Source organism: Gobius niger (genome assembly GCF_951799975.1).
Source record: "Gobius niger genome assembly, chromosome: 11".
Lineage (NCBI taxonomy): Eukaryota > Metazoa > Chordata > Actinopteri > Gobiiformes > Gobiidae > Gobius > Gobius niger.
The window spans coordinates 16,699,658-16,715,506 of record NC_136862.1 but is presented as its reverse complement, the minus strand read 5'-3'; the positions used below and the strand labels follow the sequence as shown (position 1 = coordinate 16,715,506).

Sequence of the window (15,849 nt, the reverse complement as noted above, 5' to 3'; positions counted from 1 at the left end):
ATTTTGCAAAAGTAGGTCACTTGGTCGTCATAACCCGCAGTGATTAAATGCCTGCTGCAGCCGCTCACCCGCTGTTCTGTTGAATCTCCCGCCGGATTTCCACAGCCGGAAGCGGGGCTCAGATGAAGTGATTGGGCCGCAGCTCCGGCCACGCTCTCCTCATTGGGCACACGCGCTCCGGGACTCGGCGCTGGTTGGTGGAGGCGCGGCCGGAGTTTGGTGTAACCGGTGTTTGACTTTATTGGCGCTTCAGTTCAAGCTCAGACTGAGTTTGGAGACTGATCCTCTCTGTGTAATAAACGGGAATTACCACCACTGCTAAACCGGACGGTTTCCCTCGGTTTGCAACAAAGAAGAACAGTCGTGTATCATCTGCGGGACCTGCCACAATATTGCCAAAATGCACGTAATAAAGCGAGGTAAGGCGTTCTTTGGTGATGTCCTGAAAGTAGCTTTGTGCATTTGTTGTTATAATTAACTAACCCATTGCTTTACTGATAAAACCGAAATACTGAACTGTTTGAGAGCTTTCTTTTTAAAAGCATGGTCCAAAATGCGCTGTCTGTCTCGGATTATAGTTCATCTGAGTAACTTGAAATAGACAAAGGACCTGCGTAATGATGTGGTATCTTATTCGCATGCCTGGTGTCACCCATGTGCATTGAATGTAACACAACAGTATCCATAGTGTTGTTTAATGTAACCATCTGTGTACAGCTGATAGACTCATAAGGAGCCGCTTTGTTGACTGTGTTTGACATCTGAGCGTTGGCGCGAAGTCTCTTTGTTGTAACTGGTTGGGCAGGTGCAGCCCTGCAGACTGTTGATCACTGCGGAGTCACTTTATTGTCACTTTTAACAAAATAAAAGCCTGTAATTGATATTTATACCTTTCTTTATCACCAAGCCTTTTTCACACACACTTTATATTTCAGATGGACGCCAGGAGGCCGTTTGTTTTGATAAAATCACTTCCCGCATCCAGAAGCTTTGCTATGGACTTAATGCTGACTTTGTTGATGCGGTAACTTAAGATTTGTTATGTTAAAATGAGTCAAGCATTGCATTGCACAGCCGTTCATTCCTCATCTCCCATATGTTTCAGGCACAGATCACGATGAAGGTGATCCAAGGGCTGTACAGTGGAGTGACCACTGTGGAGCTGGACACTCTGGCTGCAGAGACGGCGGCGACACTGACCACCAAACACCCGGACTATGCCATCCTCGCTGCACGCATTGCAGTGTCCAACTTGCACAAAGAGACCAAGAAAGTGTTCAGTGGTGAGTAAGACAGTTTACATCCTTACTGCTTCCCCTTGGTTCTTTGACTAATCAGTACCATTTTTTTTTTCTAGATGTGATGGAGGATATTTACAACTATGTTAATCCACTGAATAGACGTCACTCTCCCATGATCTCACAGGAGACACTGGACATTGTACTTGAGAACAAAGCTGTGAGTAATTATTATTATTTATTTGTAACAGATTCTGTTGATGATGTTTAAAGATGATGTCTTTCTTTTGTAGCGTCTCAACTCGGCCATCATTTACGACAGAGACTTTTCATACAACTTCTTTGGCTTTAAGGTGAGATTTAGTTTCGATTTTCCTCACGATACCTCACCACCATCGCAAGTATTCATATGTTATCTGTGTGTGTGTGTGTGTGTGCAGACTTTGGAAAGATCTTACCTCTTAAAAATCAATGGCAAAGGTCAGTGTTTATTGAATATCTTGCAGCATAACTGAGTCATAATATTGGACAATTGCGATAACATTGTTTGTCCTTTCTGTTTGTGCAGTTGCTGAAAGGCCACAGCACATGCTCATGAGAGTGGCTGTTGGCATTCACAAAAGAGACATTGACGCGGCCATTGAGACTTACAACCTGCTCTCAGAGAAATGGTTCACTCACGCCTCACCCACGCTGTTCAACGCCGGCACCAACAAGCCTCAGCTGTCCAGGTAAAAGCAACTGCACTAGAACCGACCACTGTTCCATACAGTTTTGCTCATGTACCTATCGTTGTGCAGTTGCTTCCTGTTGGCCATGAAGGACGACAGCATTGAGGGCATTTATGACACTCTTAAGCAGTGTGCTCTCATCTCCAAATCAGCCGGGGGCATTGGAATAGCCGTCAGCTGCATCAGAGCAACAGGCAGCTACATTGCAGGGGTGCGTGTAAAGCCCAAAATCTAGTCATCAATCACTTTGTTCTTGATGTTTTTATTGAATTATTGTAACATTTTCAGACTAATGGTAATTCAAACGGACTGGTGCCCATGTTGCGGGTGTACAACAACACGGCACGCTATGTTGATCAGGGAGGAAACAAGGTGAGATTAAGGATTCACCAGAATAGTCATATTTTCAAAGAACACATTTGGATTTGTGTTTGTTTCTTTTCATTTTTCTTTAGAGACCAGGAGCCTTCGCGATCTATCTCGAGCCGTGGCATTTTGACGTGTTTGACTTCCTTGATTTAAAGAAAAACACGGGCAAAGAGGAGCAGAGGGCCCGAGATCTTTTCTTCGCCCTGTGGATCCCAGACCTTTTTATGAAACGTGTTGAAAGCAATGGGGTAAATACAATGTGCATTGAAGAAAAGGGGGGGAAGGGTTGTTTAGAATGTAGCTAACGTGTTATCCCCTAAAGGATTGGTCCCTGATGTGCCCCAATGAGTGCCCAGGTCTGGAGGAGTGTTGGGGAGAAGAGTTTGAGAAGCTTTATACTCGGTCAGTCTACCACTATCACTCAACACATTCAGACACAGGCAGTTATGTTTTTACCAATCAAAATTAACTCCGTATTCATTTGTTTTCCAGGTACGAGAAGGAGGGCAGAGCCAAGCGTGTGGTGAAGGCCCAGCAGCTGTGGTACGCTGTCATCGAGTCCCAGACGGAGACCGGAACACCGTACATGCTCTACAAAGACGCCTGCAACAGGAAGAGCAACCAGCAGAATCTCGGCACCATCAAGTCCAGCAATCTGTGCACCGAGATTGTGGAATACACCAGCAAAGACGAGGTTTGTCTTGCAAATAACGCAAAATTAAAGTATCATAGCTTTTTAATATATATGTTTTTTTTTTTTATCCTAGGTTGCCGTGTGTAATCTGGCATCCATTGCTCTCAACATGTATGTCACTCCGGAAAAAAAGTTTGATTTCAAAAAGCTGGCTGATGTGACTAAAGTCATTGTCAGGAATTTGAACAAGATTATAGACATTAACTACTACCCTATTCCTGAGGTAATTTATACTTTTTTGTTGAATTAATTTGTAATCTATATATATTTTTTACTATTTTTGATTCATCTGTGTCGTTTATAGGCTCAGAGGTCTAACATGCGTCACAGACCTATTGGGATTGGTGTTCAGGGTCTCGCCGACGCCTTCATTCTCATGCGTCATCCCTTTGAAAGTGATGAGGCCCAGCTTCTCAACATCCATATATTTGAGACCATTTATTACGCAGCTTTGGAGGCCAGCTGTGAACTAGCTGCCGATCACGGACCTTATGAAACATATGCCGGCTCTCCCGTTAGCAAAGGAGTGAGTAGTTTTCTCGGTTGTTAATTTGTACATACTTTATTTTTTTAATTTGTAATGGCAAAATGTCGTTCTCTAGATCCTTCAGTACGACATGTGGAACAAAACACCCACAGATCTGTGTGATTGGACAGCTTTGAAGCAGAAAATTGCCAAGTAAGTCATTATTATTGAAATCTCAGGTACATTTTTTCTTGGTGCACAGTAGATAATTGTTGATCTTCTTCCTGATTATTTAGACATGGCGTGAGAAACAGCCTGCTCTTGGCACCAATGCCCACGGCGTCCACTGCCCAGATCCTCGGGAACAATGAGTCCATTGAGCCTTACACTAGCAACATCTATACTCGGAGGGTGCTGTCAGGCGAGTTTCAGGTCGGTCGCAGGTGAACACAGTGGCTCTGGAGCGTCACTGAGATTTATGCTATATAAAAGTATTTTTATTTTCTATACAGATTGTGAATCCTCATCTGCTGAAAGACCTCACAGAAAGAGGGCTGTGGAGCGATGAAATGAAGAACCAACTCATTGGGCGTAATGGATCTATTCAGGTAACTTCCTCAAGTATGAAAAAGTTTACGTAAAGTGCGTATGTCACATTTGAGGCAATTTTTGCTAAAACATAGTTAGCATGATTATATTTAAGATTTTGCTAAAGATAGATACAGACTGCACCTCTGGAGTCGCCCATATATGGTCATGTTTGAAAACAGTTAAGGGGGAAACAATTAAGAAAAATCTCTAATTATTCAAAAACTACTTCAACAATCGCTGAATATATGAATATAGTTTTCTACTAAATAAAGATACAAAGACACGGAGAGGAGCAAAGTGGTTCAACAGCCCATAAATACATAAAAAAAACGGAGAATGCTAACATGATGCTACATGTTAGCATCGGGCTAATGCTAACGTTTAGCTAGCACTAGCTACAACTGCCGTTTTTTCACTTCTACAGAACAATCTTCTGTGAGAAAATATCCATATGGGCCCGATTTAGGCTTGACTTTATTTATGTGTGATAAATAAGTTCATATTCCACCAGAAAATGGCTAAAAGAGTGGAAAATTGTGTTTCTCTAAAGATTATATTTTCCCCCTCGGCGAAGCCACGCCCCCTTCTATGACGAGATGCCGTCTGTATCTATTGTACCCATCTTTCTTTGTGATAAAAAAAAAAAAAAACTTTGTGATGTTTATAGTTTCACTTCGTTATTGGACACTGACAGGAAGTGACAGAAGAAGGTAAACAATTTCAAACTGTTGCCGTGCCAACAGTCAATGGGAAATGAGTCAAACTGCTATGAACGTTACCTTCATCTATGTCACTTCCTGTCAGCAGCTTAAAAATTCTAATAAAAATAACTTTTCTGCCCAACATTTCTTCATTAAAACTGCTGCTTCACTGAAATAAAATAATAATTATGCAACTTTCAAAAGCATCAAAACCTGTCATGCACTTTAAACACGCTCAAGGATGAACGTTGTCACTAATATGCGGATATGTCTGACTGCAGGATATTGAGGAGATTCCCGACGATCTAAAGCAGCTCTATAAAACTGTTTGGGAAATATCACAGAAGACGCTCCTTAAGATGGCGGCCGACCGTGGAGCTTACATTGACCAGAGCCAGTCTCTCAATATTCACATCGCCGAACCAAACTATGGCAAACTCACCAGCATGCACTTCTATGGGTGGAAGTTGGTAAGTTACAGCAACATTGGGAACGGTAGCTAGATGATTTTTCTAACATAATATCAAAAATCCCCACTGAAAAAAAACTCTCATTGGTCATCTAAACAAAACTGAGAAAATGTGGTTCATTTGTTTAACATGGTCTTGTTTCTGCACAGGGCCTGAAAACTGGCATGTACTACCTTCGCACAAAGCCTGCAGCCAACCCCATTCAGTTCACTCTGAACAAAGAGAAACTGAAGGAGGCCCAGACGGAGAAGAGCAGCGAGGAGGAGACCAGAGACAAGAACACAGCTGCCATGGTCTGCTCTTTAGCCAACAGGGACGAGTGCCTCATGTGCGGCTCCTAAGCACTTTACAATCCACCTCTTCACAAGCTTTTACATGAACATTCCATCTCAGGCGTTTTTACCTCTTACCTTTTACTCACAAATCTGCAGTTATTTAATGCATCATGAAATGTGGTATGTGTATTTTGTATAGAATTAGCAATGTGCTATTATATCCATGCTTGCGTTTGGTTTTACATGTGTGACATTGGAATTGTTTAAATTGTTTGAAGAATTAAACTTTTGGTATTTAAACTGGTCTTTTCACGCTTCATTTGAGATCTGCTGAATGTGTGGATTTAACCATGAAATATCCCATGCAAAGCTGAAAGGAATATCCAGACAAAGGCCAGTATTCAGAGCTCTTGTATTTATTGTTTGCCAGTGTTATTTTCCAGTGCTGGGATGCGGTGTACCTTGGGACCAGTGATACTGCGGGTGACAAATTAATGAAGTGAGGTGTCCTTGTAGGGGCCTCATGGGACTGATGTGCCACAAGCTGAGACCTGCGTCACACACTTCATTATGTGCGATATCAGTTCCTGTTCAGCCTAACACATTTACCTTCAGTTTCAAATTTAACACGTTTCAGGAAAAGTGAAGTAACATGACACTGAGCAGTACAACGAGCTGAGATATTTTAATTTAGCTTTGAAACCATGTAGATAGTGTAGTGTATAACTCCTATATTATACACATTTTAAATAAAGAGTAAGTTTAGCATTTCAGTAAAGTAAACAAAAGTCATTGCTCTGCAGAAAATGGAATTAAAAGTATAAAAAAACTGAATTATTTTCAAATCATTGGTAGTTGAAAAAATGCTAGCTAAAATAGTGAGTTTAGCAATAAAACAGGTGTTAATATGTATAATAATGCCGTAGTATTTTGAAAATATAAAGAATGATAATTAAACTTCAGGCCTTTTGATCATTTCCTCTTCTTGTTGAACTGAGCACATTAAAAGACATTTTTACCGGTGATGCCAAACCCTTTGCCCACCACTGTGTCAAGTGAAAGATGTAGATATGTCCCAGGCCACAGTACATGGACAGTTTACTAGTTGGAACGACTAAACGGGTACAAGGTGCTGATCGGGGCGTTGCTTTACAAGTGCACTACATCACAGGTCCAGACCTCCACAAGCCGGGGTGAAATCTGAATTTAGATTGGCTACACCACAGTCGACATACGAGACAAGGACCGATTGTCTTGTGCTAACTCGGACCACAGACTCGGTCTATGGCCCCGTACCCCTCCTGCGACCCGAAGCCTGCGTCCTCAGAACTGCTGCTTCCTGTTGGAGACGAGGCCCCTGTTGTCGGGCCAGGTTTGATGTTAATCTCCTTAGTCTCGCTCTCAGAGATGTGTTCAAGCTTTCGGCCCTTCATCCATTTGGGCTCTGCAGTTTTGTTTTGTGCCTCCAAGTTTTTGAATCGGTTTACAAGCATTTTGGTGCCAGCCTGTTGTCTATTTTCCTCTTTTAGGCGATCACAGCTTTGTGAGTTTTCATGGCCGGTCTCTTCACTCTGGGTGACATCAGCTTTGATCACATTACTTCTCTTCGTTGCCGTCTCTTCCTTTGATTCATGATCCGTATTTTCATTTTCATCTGTCTGGACGTGCACTTTTGTGTCTTTAATTTCCTGGGCCCTGCCTTCCTCCATCTTCACCACATCACACTCTGAAGGCTTGGACTCATTTTCTTCAGCTTGTCTCATGTCAGACTCTGTTTTTTCTTTATCTCCAGTGTCTTGATGCACCACCAGAGAAGCGGTCTTATCGTCTTGTCTACTGTTGAATCCTCTGAAATTGTTCTTAGCCCCGATGATGTATTTGCCCAGGAAAGATGATCCGTCCCTTGAAGTGGCATCACTGATAGTGTGTCCGTCGTCTATCAGAAGCTGCTGCACCGCTTTCATGTCAGCGTGCAATCTGCCGACAGCTTTGTTCAGCTCAGTGATACGATTACCAATGTCTGAAAGAAAAGCATTATAATTATTATTCCAGCCTTACAACAGCAAGGGTACAGTGTGTGTATTAATCTTAATCTTAATTTAGCTAAAGCATGTTGAGTAAATCAGAGGTTCAGCTGGCACAGCCCAAACCCTAAAATTATGTACATTTCTGTTTAAAGGTCCTATATCATGCAAAATCGACTTTTTGGAGCTTTTAGCCATGTTGTTATGCTATTTCCTCATCAAAAACACCCCCAGAGTGGTTTGTGGCTTCATTCACGCAGCTCTCAGTAATCCTCCTGAATCCTGCTCTCTGCTCAGCCCTCTCCTGGTGAACGACTGACCTGCTCCGTTGGGACGTCACAGCGGAACGGAAGTGCTCGACGTCTGTAAAGCAATGTCTTACAGCGTGATTTTAATTTGTAAAACAGCTTTTTCATTATTTCTGTCATAGAGATGCAAAGAGAAAAAAAAAAGGACGTGCCCGAGGTGCTTCCAGGTCAGCTGAGGCCAAAACAAACACATCGCCTGAGCGTCTGAACAGATCAGTCATGTTTGCGCTGCAGCTGTGAAGTTGGAGCTCGTTACCTACTCTGGCCACATCTGTTCTTTATTCTTACCTAACGATCATGTCACGGACGGAGAAAAAGAAGCGCATTTGGCTACGAGGACGAGAGTTTATTCAACCTTTTTCAAGAAGAGGCCACTTGAAGTTGTTTTTTTCTCTGGGATTCAGCGACTATCAGCAAAATATTGTTTTTCTGTAACTGTCTCTGATGGATGTTTGGTGAACCTTCGCCAGAATCAAAGTGGATTCACTTTTATAACCAACGCAAGTCCCATAATGTAAACAGCGATGGACCAGAGTCAATCCAAACGCGTGTTAGCATATTAGCATGTGTGTTAGCCATTTATGAAGCTGTGTTGCAGATGTCAACTCCTTATAATTGCATCATGAAGTATCTTCACTTATTGCTGTTTATTTATATTACGGTAAAGTTATATGTGCGGAGAGAGGGGGCGGAGTTAACTGAATCGAAGCGTTGTGTCTTCCGGGTTTGAAAAATACCTCCAGAAAAGACTTATATTTATCACAAAAATGAGGGCTCAATAGTGGTAGAGGTACAATCATTCATATAAATGCCTATACTTAACTTTGGAATGGCTAAAATAGCATGATATAGATCCTTTAAGATAAAGCAATTTGCAGTCAATTTGGTAGTAGAGGTATTCAAGCAATAATAAGAGTATCAGAAACTATAAAAACAATATATCAGATGGGATTTTAAGCAGTCTCCTTGAAAATGGTCTGCAACCCACTTTTGGGTCCCAAGTCCCAACCCGCCAATTTGGGATCACTGGTGTGAATTATTCTTGTTTCTATACTATATACACACTATACACTAAAAGAAAACTATTAGAGCCGAATGTTCAAAGCGTCAATACCTTTTCTCTTGGTCTCTTCAAACTCCCTCCGCGCTGACTCGATGTAGCGCTGCACCAGGGCACCGATCACCTGCTGCCTGTACGGCGTCTGTCCGTCATCCGAGCTCTGATCATTTTTCTAACAACATAGAACAGAACTGAATACACCATAACGCACTCATCTAAATCTCAATAAGTGTTTAGAAAGAGCCTTGTAGTCGGCTCTACAGCATGTTAAAATCAACTAAATCTCATTATACTGAATAGGGCTAAAACTGCTGGACCCGAAAGTGGAGCAATGACATCATCACTTAACAAGCGTATACACAATACGAGTTAAGCTTATACTCACAACTGAGGTTATTGGGGGATACTTGGTGCTGGGCTTACAGGAACAGCAGCAACAAAGTCGCCGAAAGATTCCTCTGAAGAAAAATATTATGGGAGAATGCAGGTTTATGTACTGACAATGTAATAAATCAAATGATCAGTCCCCTATAATGGCCTAGTCCAGGGGTGGCTAACTAGTCAGAAGAGCCACAAAGACACCAACCATTCGAGAGATCCTGGGGCAGTAGTTTATTGTGATTAAATATCATGTGACCGTTATATTTAATCACAAGAAACTATAACTTTATGCCTGGCCTTTTTCTTTTTTTTTTTCAATAATTGTATTAGATGTAATGGTTTTACTCCTACTCAAGCTTGAAATAAATATTTAATAAACTGACATTTTGTGCTGTTCTGCTCTGACTGGGACATAATTTTTATTTTTTTTATTTTTAATGCTGTATGTTTGTGTGTGGGGCCCTGCCCACTGAGCCCCCTCTTCTAATTCGCCCCTGGCCTGTGTCTTTTTCTGTGAATATGAGGCCACAACTTTCATCAAATAAAGAGAAAGTTTAAAAGCACAGAAGCTGATCCCAGTGACATGATCTGCCTGACTGTTGTTTAACCTACAGACTCGCCACCCCTGGCCTAGTCATTGAGATTTTTGGTTCATTGATTCTCCAAATACTGCTGCATCCTTTGGTGCTGTATCATTTGCTGTGAAGTTGTTTAGACGCTTACCTAAGTATGTAGAAAACAGCTTTAGGTGATGGGATGATGTTGAAAGGAACCGGCATAGTGAGCCCCTCTCTGAAGTAGCTGAGGTACAGCTTTGACCTGGCAAACTTCCACTCCACGTCTGCATCGTCCTGAGGAAATGTTTTACAAATCTTACTTTGACAATATGAAAACAAAGTAGGTGTCAAAGCAAAAGTTTACAACCCTAACCTCAATTTTCTGAAATGAGTTGGTGATCATAGCGATGAGCATATTGAGAAGCACGATGACAATGACGAGGGTGAAGATGCCGTACAGAACCCTCCCGACAAACTCTGCAAGCACAAACTGGGGCATGTCCACATAGTCTTCATTGGCCACTCCAAACATGGTCCAGAACAGGAAGTGAAACGTCTCGTTAAACCTACAAATGATCATATTCATATCTTAGGACACAACTTAAAATGTAGCTACATAATCTTACCCTATCATTAAAGCCCAAGTACCTACACTTTTTGGTAAACATTCCATCAAACAGAGGAACATGAAGGATTTGTTTTACACCATCGTTTTTGGATTTTTGACAAATGCACGTCGTCAAATAGTTGAGCATTAGATTAGACCTTTTAATTTGTGAATAAACACAAGGGATTTCTTTGGGCTGTGGTTCTTTTGTCTTTACCTGCCCAGGTGTGGAGAGATGACATAGGGCACATAAACATTGTTGATGCCACAGAGGAAAGCTGTTCCAATGATCATTAGAATAAACATAAATCTGAAAAAGAGACATATGGCATGACTTTCTGCGTTTGATCATCTGCTTACAAACATACCGACTACATTGTAGATATTATACCGTACCGCATCATATCATCGATCATTTTGCCGATAGAGATTTGCAGAGTTCCCAGGGATTCGTGAGCTGGCAGGATGTAAGCCAGTCGAGTGAAGCTGAGCATGCTGGTGACCGCGAACAGCACCTCGGAAATCAGCTGGGGGTCCTCCTGGTGCCAGTCATCCCGCACTGCAACACGTTTTAGATCGTGAAATACACCAATCTGGCATTTAGTTATTAATACTCAAGGCGAGACACTGCAGGTGAATAGGGAAAATGTCTAAATTTACAGATATCAATTTGAAACTTCTGCTGTAGATACATTTTTTAGAAAAATTTATGATTTTATTCTATTGATAAATGAGTGACTAAGACTTTTTCAGAAGGGATTTTGGTCTTCTTGTTTAGTTTTAAAATAAGGAAAAATCTGTAAACTTATTTTTTGACATTCAAAACTCAATAAATCAGGTTAGGAATTAGATATTAAAGAATCTCTCTGAAAAAATATTCAAAACATTGTTCAGTCCAAGGCTGGAAAATTGGAAGTCTTTATGTGCTATTGACGAGAGTGTCTCAAGAGAAATAATGCGTTTTGAGAAAAAGGCCCTTGAAATTACGTTTGTCCGATATAAATCTATGGCGGAACATTGAATCAGAGCAATATTTAAACATGTCATTGTGAAGATTGGGTATATTTTTTGGTTTCCAGGTGAAAGTGGCTCAGAGTAGCCTGGCTAACGCCAGACTAAAATCACAAATGATATTTAGTCTGGGGACCACCAATTCATTTTCTCGTAGGAGAGGTATGGTTTACGATCGTCCATACCCGTTTATTGGGCGCTACGAATGTCTATCATGCGTCTGCACGTCGTAGCCACAGCCAATCGTATCATCGTATCAGATGACGTATGACGTACCCGCTGTAAACGTTCGAGCTAAACTATTTAGAACACGGCCTAAAGCTTGATCGAAAAATAGCGTCGCGTCTGCTGCTGTCATGTTTGATCCGTAAATAAAAGTTTTTTTTAAATCCGTAAAAAAACTACAAGCTTCCATATGTCGAATAGCGCGTCATCATCTTGCCGTCCCTCCTCGTTCTGTGATTGGTTCCCAAATCCATGCGAAAATTTCGGCCATGGCCCCCAGGCTGCTGTGCAGTAGCTGTGAAGCACGGTTGCTAACCGCTGTACTACCGGGCCGCCCAAAGGCACACTGTGTAACATTTTGGACTATACAGTTGCCATCAGTACAAAACATGCTGCTAATGACCAGCTCAACAAAGAACATGCTATTTTTGCTATTTTAATGGATTTGGATGAGGACCTAACCTGTTTAAATATCAAATTCTGCTGCTTTTAGTCACATCTCCATGGAGACGAGTTGGCGACGTACCCACCCTTCTACGCAGTGTAGCTTTACGTTAAGTTTTTTTTTTTTTTCAAATGTGCAGACAGTTTTTTTCACCGCATTCCATCCTCTGCAACCCCAAATATGTAGATATATTTTTCAGGTGTTTGATATTGGTCTGTATAGTGTGCATTCTCTTTTTGCACTAAGGGTTTGAGAGTGACACAAGTTTGATTCTCTGCATGTGCTTTATACATGTGTTGGCAATAACCACATTTAATTGGATTGTAGTTTGATGAATGCAAGTTTGTGTAAATATGTAGAAAGTCTTTGTGCACCGGAAAAGGGGTGAAGCCTCGTGCTACATGAAGAACCAAAGCATTAATGGGTGAAACACTAAAAAGTTGAAGCAGCAAGTGAAATATATGATAATGTAGAGTTAGACGCACTCAAAGCATCTCCAAACCTGCGGCTCATGTGGGGTGTGGTGTGGGGCGGAGGCTGGTTTATAACAAAATGAGTCAGTTGATCAAAAAGGAAAAGCCTGTTTGAGTTACGTCAGACACAAAGGCAGTTGCAGAGCTCACTCACCGGTCTGAGTGAAGTAGATGCACTCGTCTGACTGGCTGTGGTCGTGACAGAGGAGGTGTCCCTTGAGCATGATGACGACACGCAGCGCGAACGAAGCGAGGTACATACTCAGCACCATCATGTCCAGGCAGTTCCACCAGTCCAGGAAGTAGCTGCGCAGGCCTTCGATCCACACCTCCTTACACTCGAACCAGAAAAAGCCTGGAGCAACACAACAATTTATGTTTCGTCAGCCTCATAGTGTAATTCAGCTTTTTGGGGGGGGCAAATTGAGATTTCAGAAGGCTAGTTACAAACAAATCTGTCTAAATCAGGGGAGTCCAAACTCTTGAGGCCACGACCCCCAAAATCACTGCACAAACAGCTCGGGACCCCCTTCTGTAAAATGTAGTTAGCATTTATAATAATTAAAGATCTAATGATGATTCTGTATTTTTTATTTCACTGCTGTTTTCAATCAAAAATAGTATATCAAATTTGATGTCGGAAATTAAAAAAAAAATGTGTCTCAAAATCTCAAATTGACCCCACTCCAGTGTCCCACGATCTAAGTGGTCTAACTCTCTGTGAGGATTCTGAGGTGATTTTCTTTTTCCAAATTCCTTAGAATGTTATATATGCACTTACGTAAGGAGGCTGACTTATAACGAGCTGTGTTTATAATGTTGTAATAGCAGAGGGAGACTAAACTTACCAACCACCCACACCATGTGGAAAGAACTGTGCAAAATGTTTTGCTGCCTGGAGGCGAACTTGTCCCGGTACATTTCCATGGTTATAGACTCTCCCAGCAGCGTGATGAGGAACCACAGATAGGTGGCAGAGTGGAGGAGAAACTTGATGACGGGGATTTTCAGTATTTTTCCAGCCTGTTTGAACAGAAGGTTAAACGAAAACATTTTATAAGCACTCTTCCTTATAACAACTGACAATGGTTTCTGAAATAATGTAAATTGTTCCGCTATGGAATAATACAGGTTATATGATGCTACGTCACGAACGCAACTCAACATGCTCCTGATGATCAGCGAGACACACACACAGACAATGCTATTTTTGCTGTGAGTTGCAATAACATGTCAAAATAAAGCATTTGGAAAAGGACATAATGTATCTAAGACCCAATGTCTTACAACCTGTAGTAAAAGCAAAGCAGTATCGCCATGGAGACGAGCTGCAAAGTCGGGACAGTTTGATCAGAGGTGAACTTGCTCATAGTAAAGATGCATGTTTTGGATGTATTGTTCATTCTATAAAAAAACTGTACTGTTTAATGTATTTACTGGGTGAAACATGAAACTGACCCCCTCTATACCAGATTCAATAAAAGTAAATTACTGTGTTAATGACAAGCCAGAATCGGTCAAAAAGCACAATAGTAGTTTATCACTTCTGACTCCAATTCTCTTAGCCCCGTATAGTACCTTAGACTTTGGTGCGATCCAGTAAACGAGGCAGAGGAGGGGCATAGTGAGGAAGATCCCCACAGACACTAACAGTTTCCAGGCCGTTCTGCTGCCTCTCCACCCCGACAAATTCCCACACCAGATCGATGACAGCACCTGCTGGCAGATCGGGTGGGCCACAAACTGCACCAAACACACACAGTCAGGGAATGAGTAACTTTTTAGAGAAATATGGGTGTTGCACACACTCATACCTGCTTCTGATTGTAGTTGACAGCGAGTCGGAGGCGGGACAGGTTGGGTATTCCTTCCTCAAAGGCCTGTTCATCCAGGGCGTCCTGGCTCTCGTCTCCGCAGCTGTTTAGGATGGTGGTCACCTCGCTCTGGTTTCGACACATTCCCAGTAACTCTACAGCAAACTCCTGGCAAAGCTCCTCCAGGCCGAGGTACTGAGGCTGAATGAGACATAACCATCACGTTAATGAGCTGAAATTGTTAATATGTAAATCCAGTGTGAGCAGACCTTGAACTCTGGCTCCTTCTGGGAGAGCATACGCAGCTCCTTGCTCAGGCTGAAGGCACACAGCATGGCGTCATCTGAGGTGACGGACAGGTAGGCTCGGCTGGCAATCCCACGGTAGGTGTTAATCCGAGACAAGGAGAACTTGAGCAGGTCGTACTGCCGTCCGTTTCGACACTCCAGACAGACGCAGGAAATCTTGTGAGGCCAGGGGATCCCGTGGCCCTTCTGTGTCAGCATGGTCACGATATCATACAAGTCCTTCTGGCAGGCCAAGGTCAGAGGGGTTACCCCAGGGGCAAACTGGGAGTTGTCAATGGAGCGGTCAAAGATGGCTTGGGAGAAGGAGCGAACATCCATCTTGTTGCCCTTCTCCTGGTCCAGGCGGTCCAAGAGGCGCTTCACCACTCTGGGCTGGTTAGTGTCCACAGCCACAAGCAGTGCCTCGTGGATTTGCCTGAAGTCAAACTTGACCCCCTGCAGGAGGACGTCCATGGCGTCCTCGTTGCCGAGGCGGATGGACAGGTTCAGGGCCTCCCTCCAGAGCCGGTCCTCGGACTCGTCCAGCTGCCGAATTATGCCATCTCCAGTCTTCAGGAGCCCACACACCAGCTCGATCTTCCCCTCCTGGATCGCACTGAGCAGCTCCGGAGGGAAACGCATCTTCTTGTTCATGATCTCGCGCCATTGCTCTGGCTACAACAGCAAATATACAGATACAGTATAAAGAATTATATGGCATTAATGGTACCTGGTAACAACAAACACAGTGTCATGAAGTAAACATAAATAAACTTACCGTGAGGTCCTCCATTCCTTCAAATGAAAATATTTAGTGAAACTCCTCAAGAACCGTCCAAATCACATTCTCAGAAGAGGGATCTATTTCTGAGCTATTCTGATGGTGATAGACGAGTGTTGCACAACCGCCTTCACAGAGAGCACAAGCGAGCGCTTTGCTGTCCTGTGATCATGTGCGACCGGCTGACTACATGCGTTTAGAACAAACTCAATAACACATTTCAAACTCCCATAGGGCCGCGCCAATTAAAACATAATCGGTTCAAAGTGTATCACGCTTGGCTGGGACCACACCATACAGTCTCTTCACTCAGCCGGCCCATTGGAAACAGTGGCTCGGGA

At 42.6% G+C, this 15,849-nt stretch overlaps 2 protein-coding genes across 2 annotated transcripts; one reads left to right on the top strand and one right to left on the bottom strand.

Moving 5' to 3' along the window:
- Positions 1-176: 176 nt before the first annotated feature.
- Positions 177-6,131, top strand: LOC306970455 (ribonucleoside-diphosphate reductase large subunit-like). The gene is made up of 19 exons (XM_079566435.1): positions 177-419; positions 936-1,024; positions 1,106-1,283; positions 1,358-1,458; positions 1,532-1,591; positions 1,679-1,718; positions 1,807-1,969; positions 2,039-2,180; positions 2,258-2,341; positions 2,425-2,586; positions 2,661-2,740; positions 2,831-3,032; positions 3,106-3,255; positions 3,337-3,558; positions 3,635-3,711; positions 3,795-3,930; positions 4,011-4,106; positions 5,072-5,260; positions 5,410-6,131. Exons 1-19 carry the CDS (start codon positions 401-403, stop codon positions 5,599-5,601), a joined length of 2,382 nt encoding a protein of 793 aa, XP_079422561.1. The 5' UTR covers positions 177-400; the 3' UTR covers positions 5,602-6,131.
- Positions 6,132-6,637: 506 nt separating this feature from the next.
- Positions 6,638-15,529, bottom strand: LOC306970515 (short transient receptor potential channel 2-like). Its single transcript, XM_079566506.1, has 13 exons — positions 15,506-15,529; positions 14,710-15,402; positions 14,441-14,641; positions 14,205-14,369; positions 13,475-13,649; positions 12,781-12,981; positions 10,869-11,031; positions 10,690-10,782; positions 10,239-10,431; positions 10,032-10,159; positions 9,313-9,385; positions 8,982-9,099; positions 6,638-7,555 (listed from the first exon to the last, which is right to left on the bottom strand). Exons 1-13 carry the CDS (start codon positions 15,518-15,520, stop codon positions 6,795-6,797), a joined length of 2,979 nt encoding a protein of 992 aa, XP_079422632.1. The 5' UTR covers positions 15,521-15,529; the 3' UTR covers positions 6,638-6,794.
- Positions 15,530-15,849: the final 320 nt, after the last annotated feature.

Excerpts from the sequence above, each read along its gene's own strand:
- LOC306970455 (XM_079566435.1), top strand. Across the intron at positions 3,033-3,105 it reads AATACACCAGCAAAGACGAG|GTTGCCGTGTGTAATCTGGC; the intron begins GTTTGTCTTGCA and ends TTTTTATCCTAG. Across the intron at positions 5,261-5,409 it reads ACTTCTATGGGTGGAAGTTG|GGCCTGAAAACTGGCATGTA; the intron begins GTAAGTTACAGC and ends GTTTCTGCACAG.
- LOC306970515 (XM_079566506.1), bottom strand. Across the intron at positions 14,370-14,440 it reads TCAACTACAATCAGAAGCAG|TTTGTGGCCCACCCGATCTG; the intron begins GTATGAGTGTGT and ends TGTTTGGTGCAG. Across the intron at positions 10,160-10,238 it reads ACTCATTTCAGAAAATTGAG|GACGATGCAGACGTGGAGTG; the intron begins GTTAGGGTTGTA and ends ACATTTCCTCAG.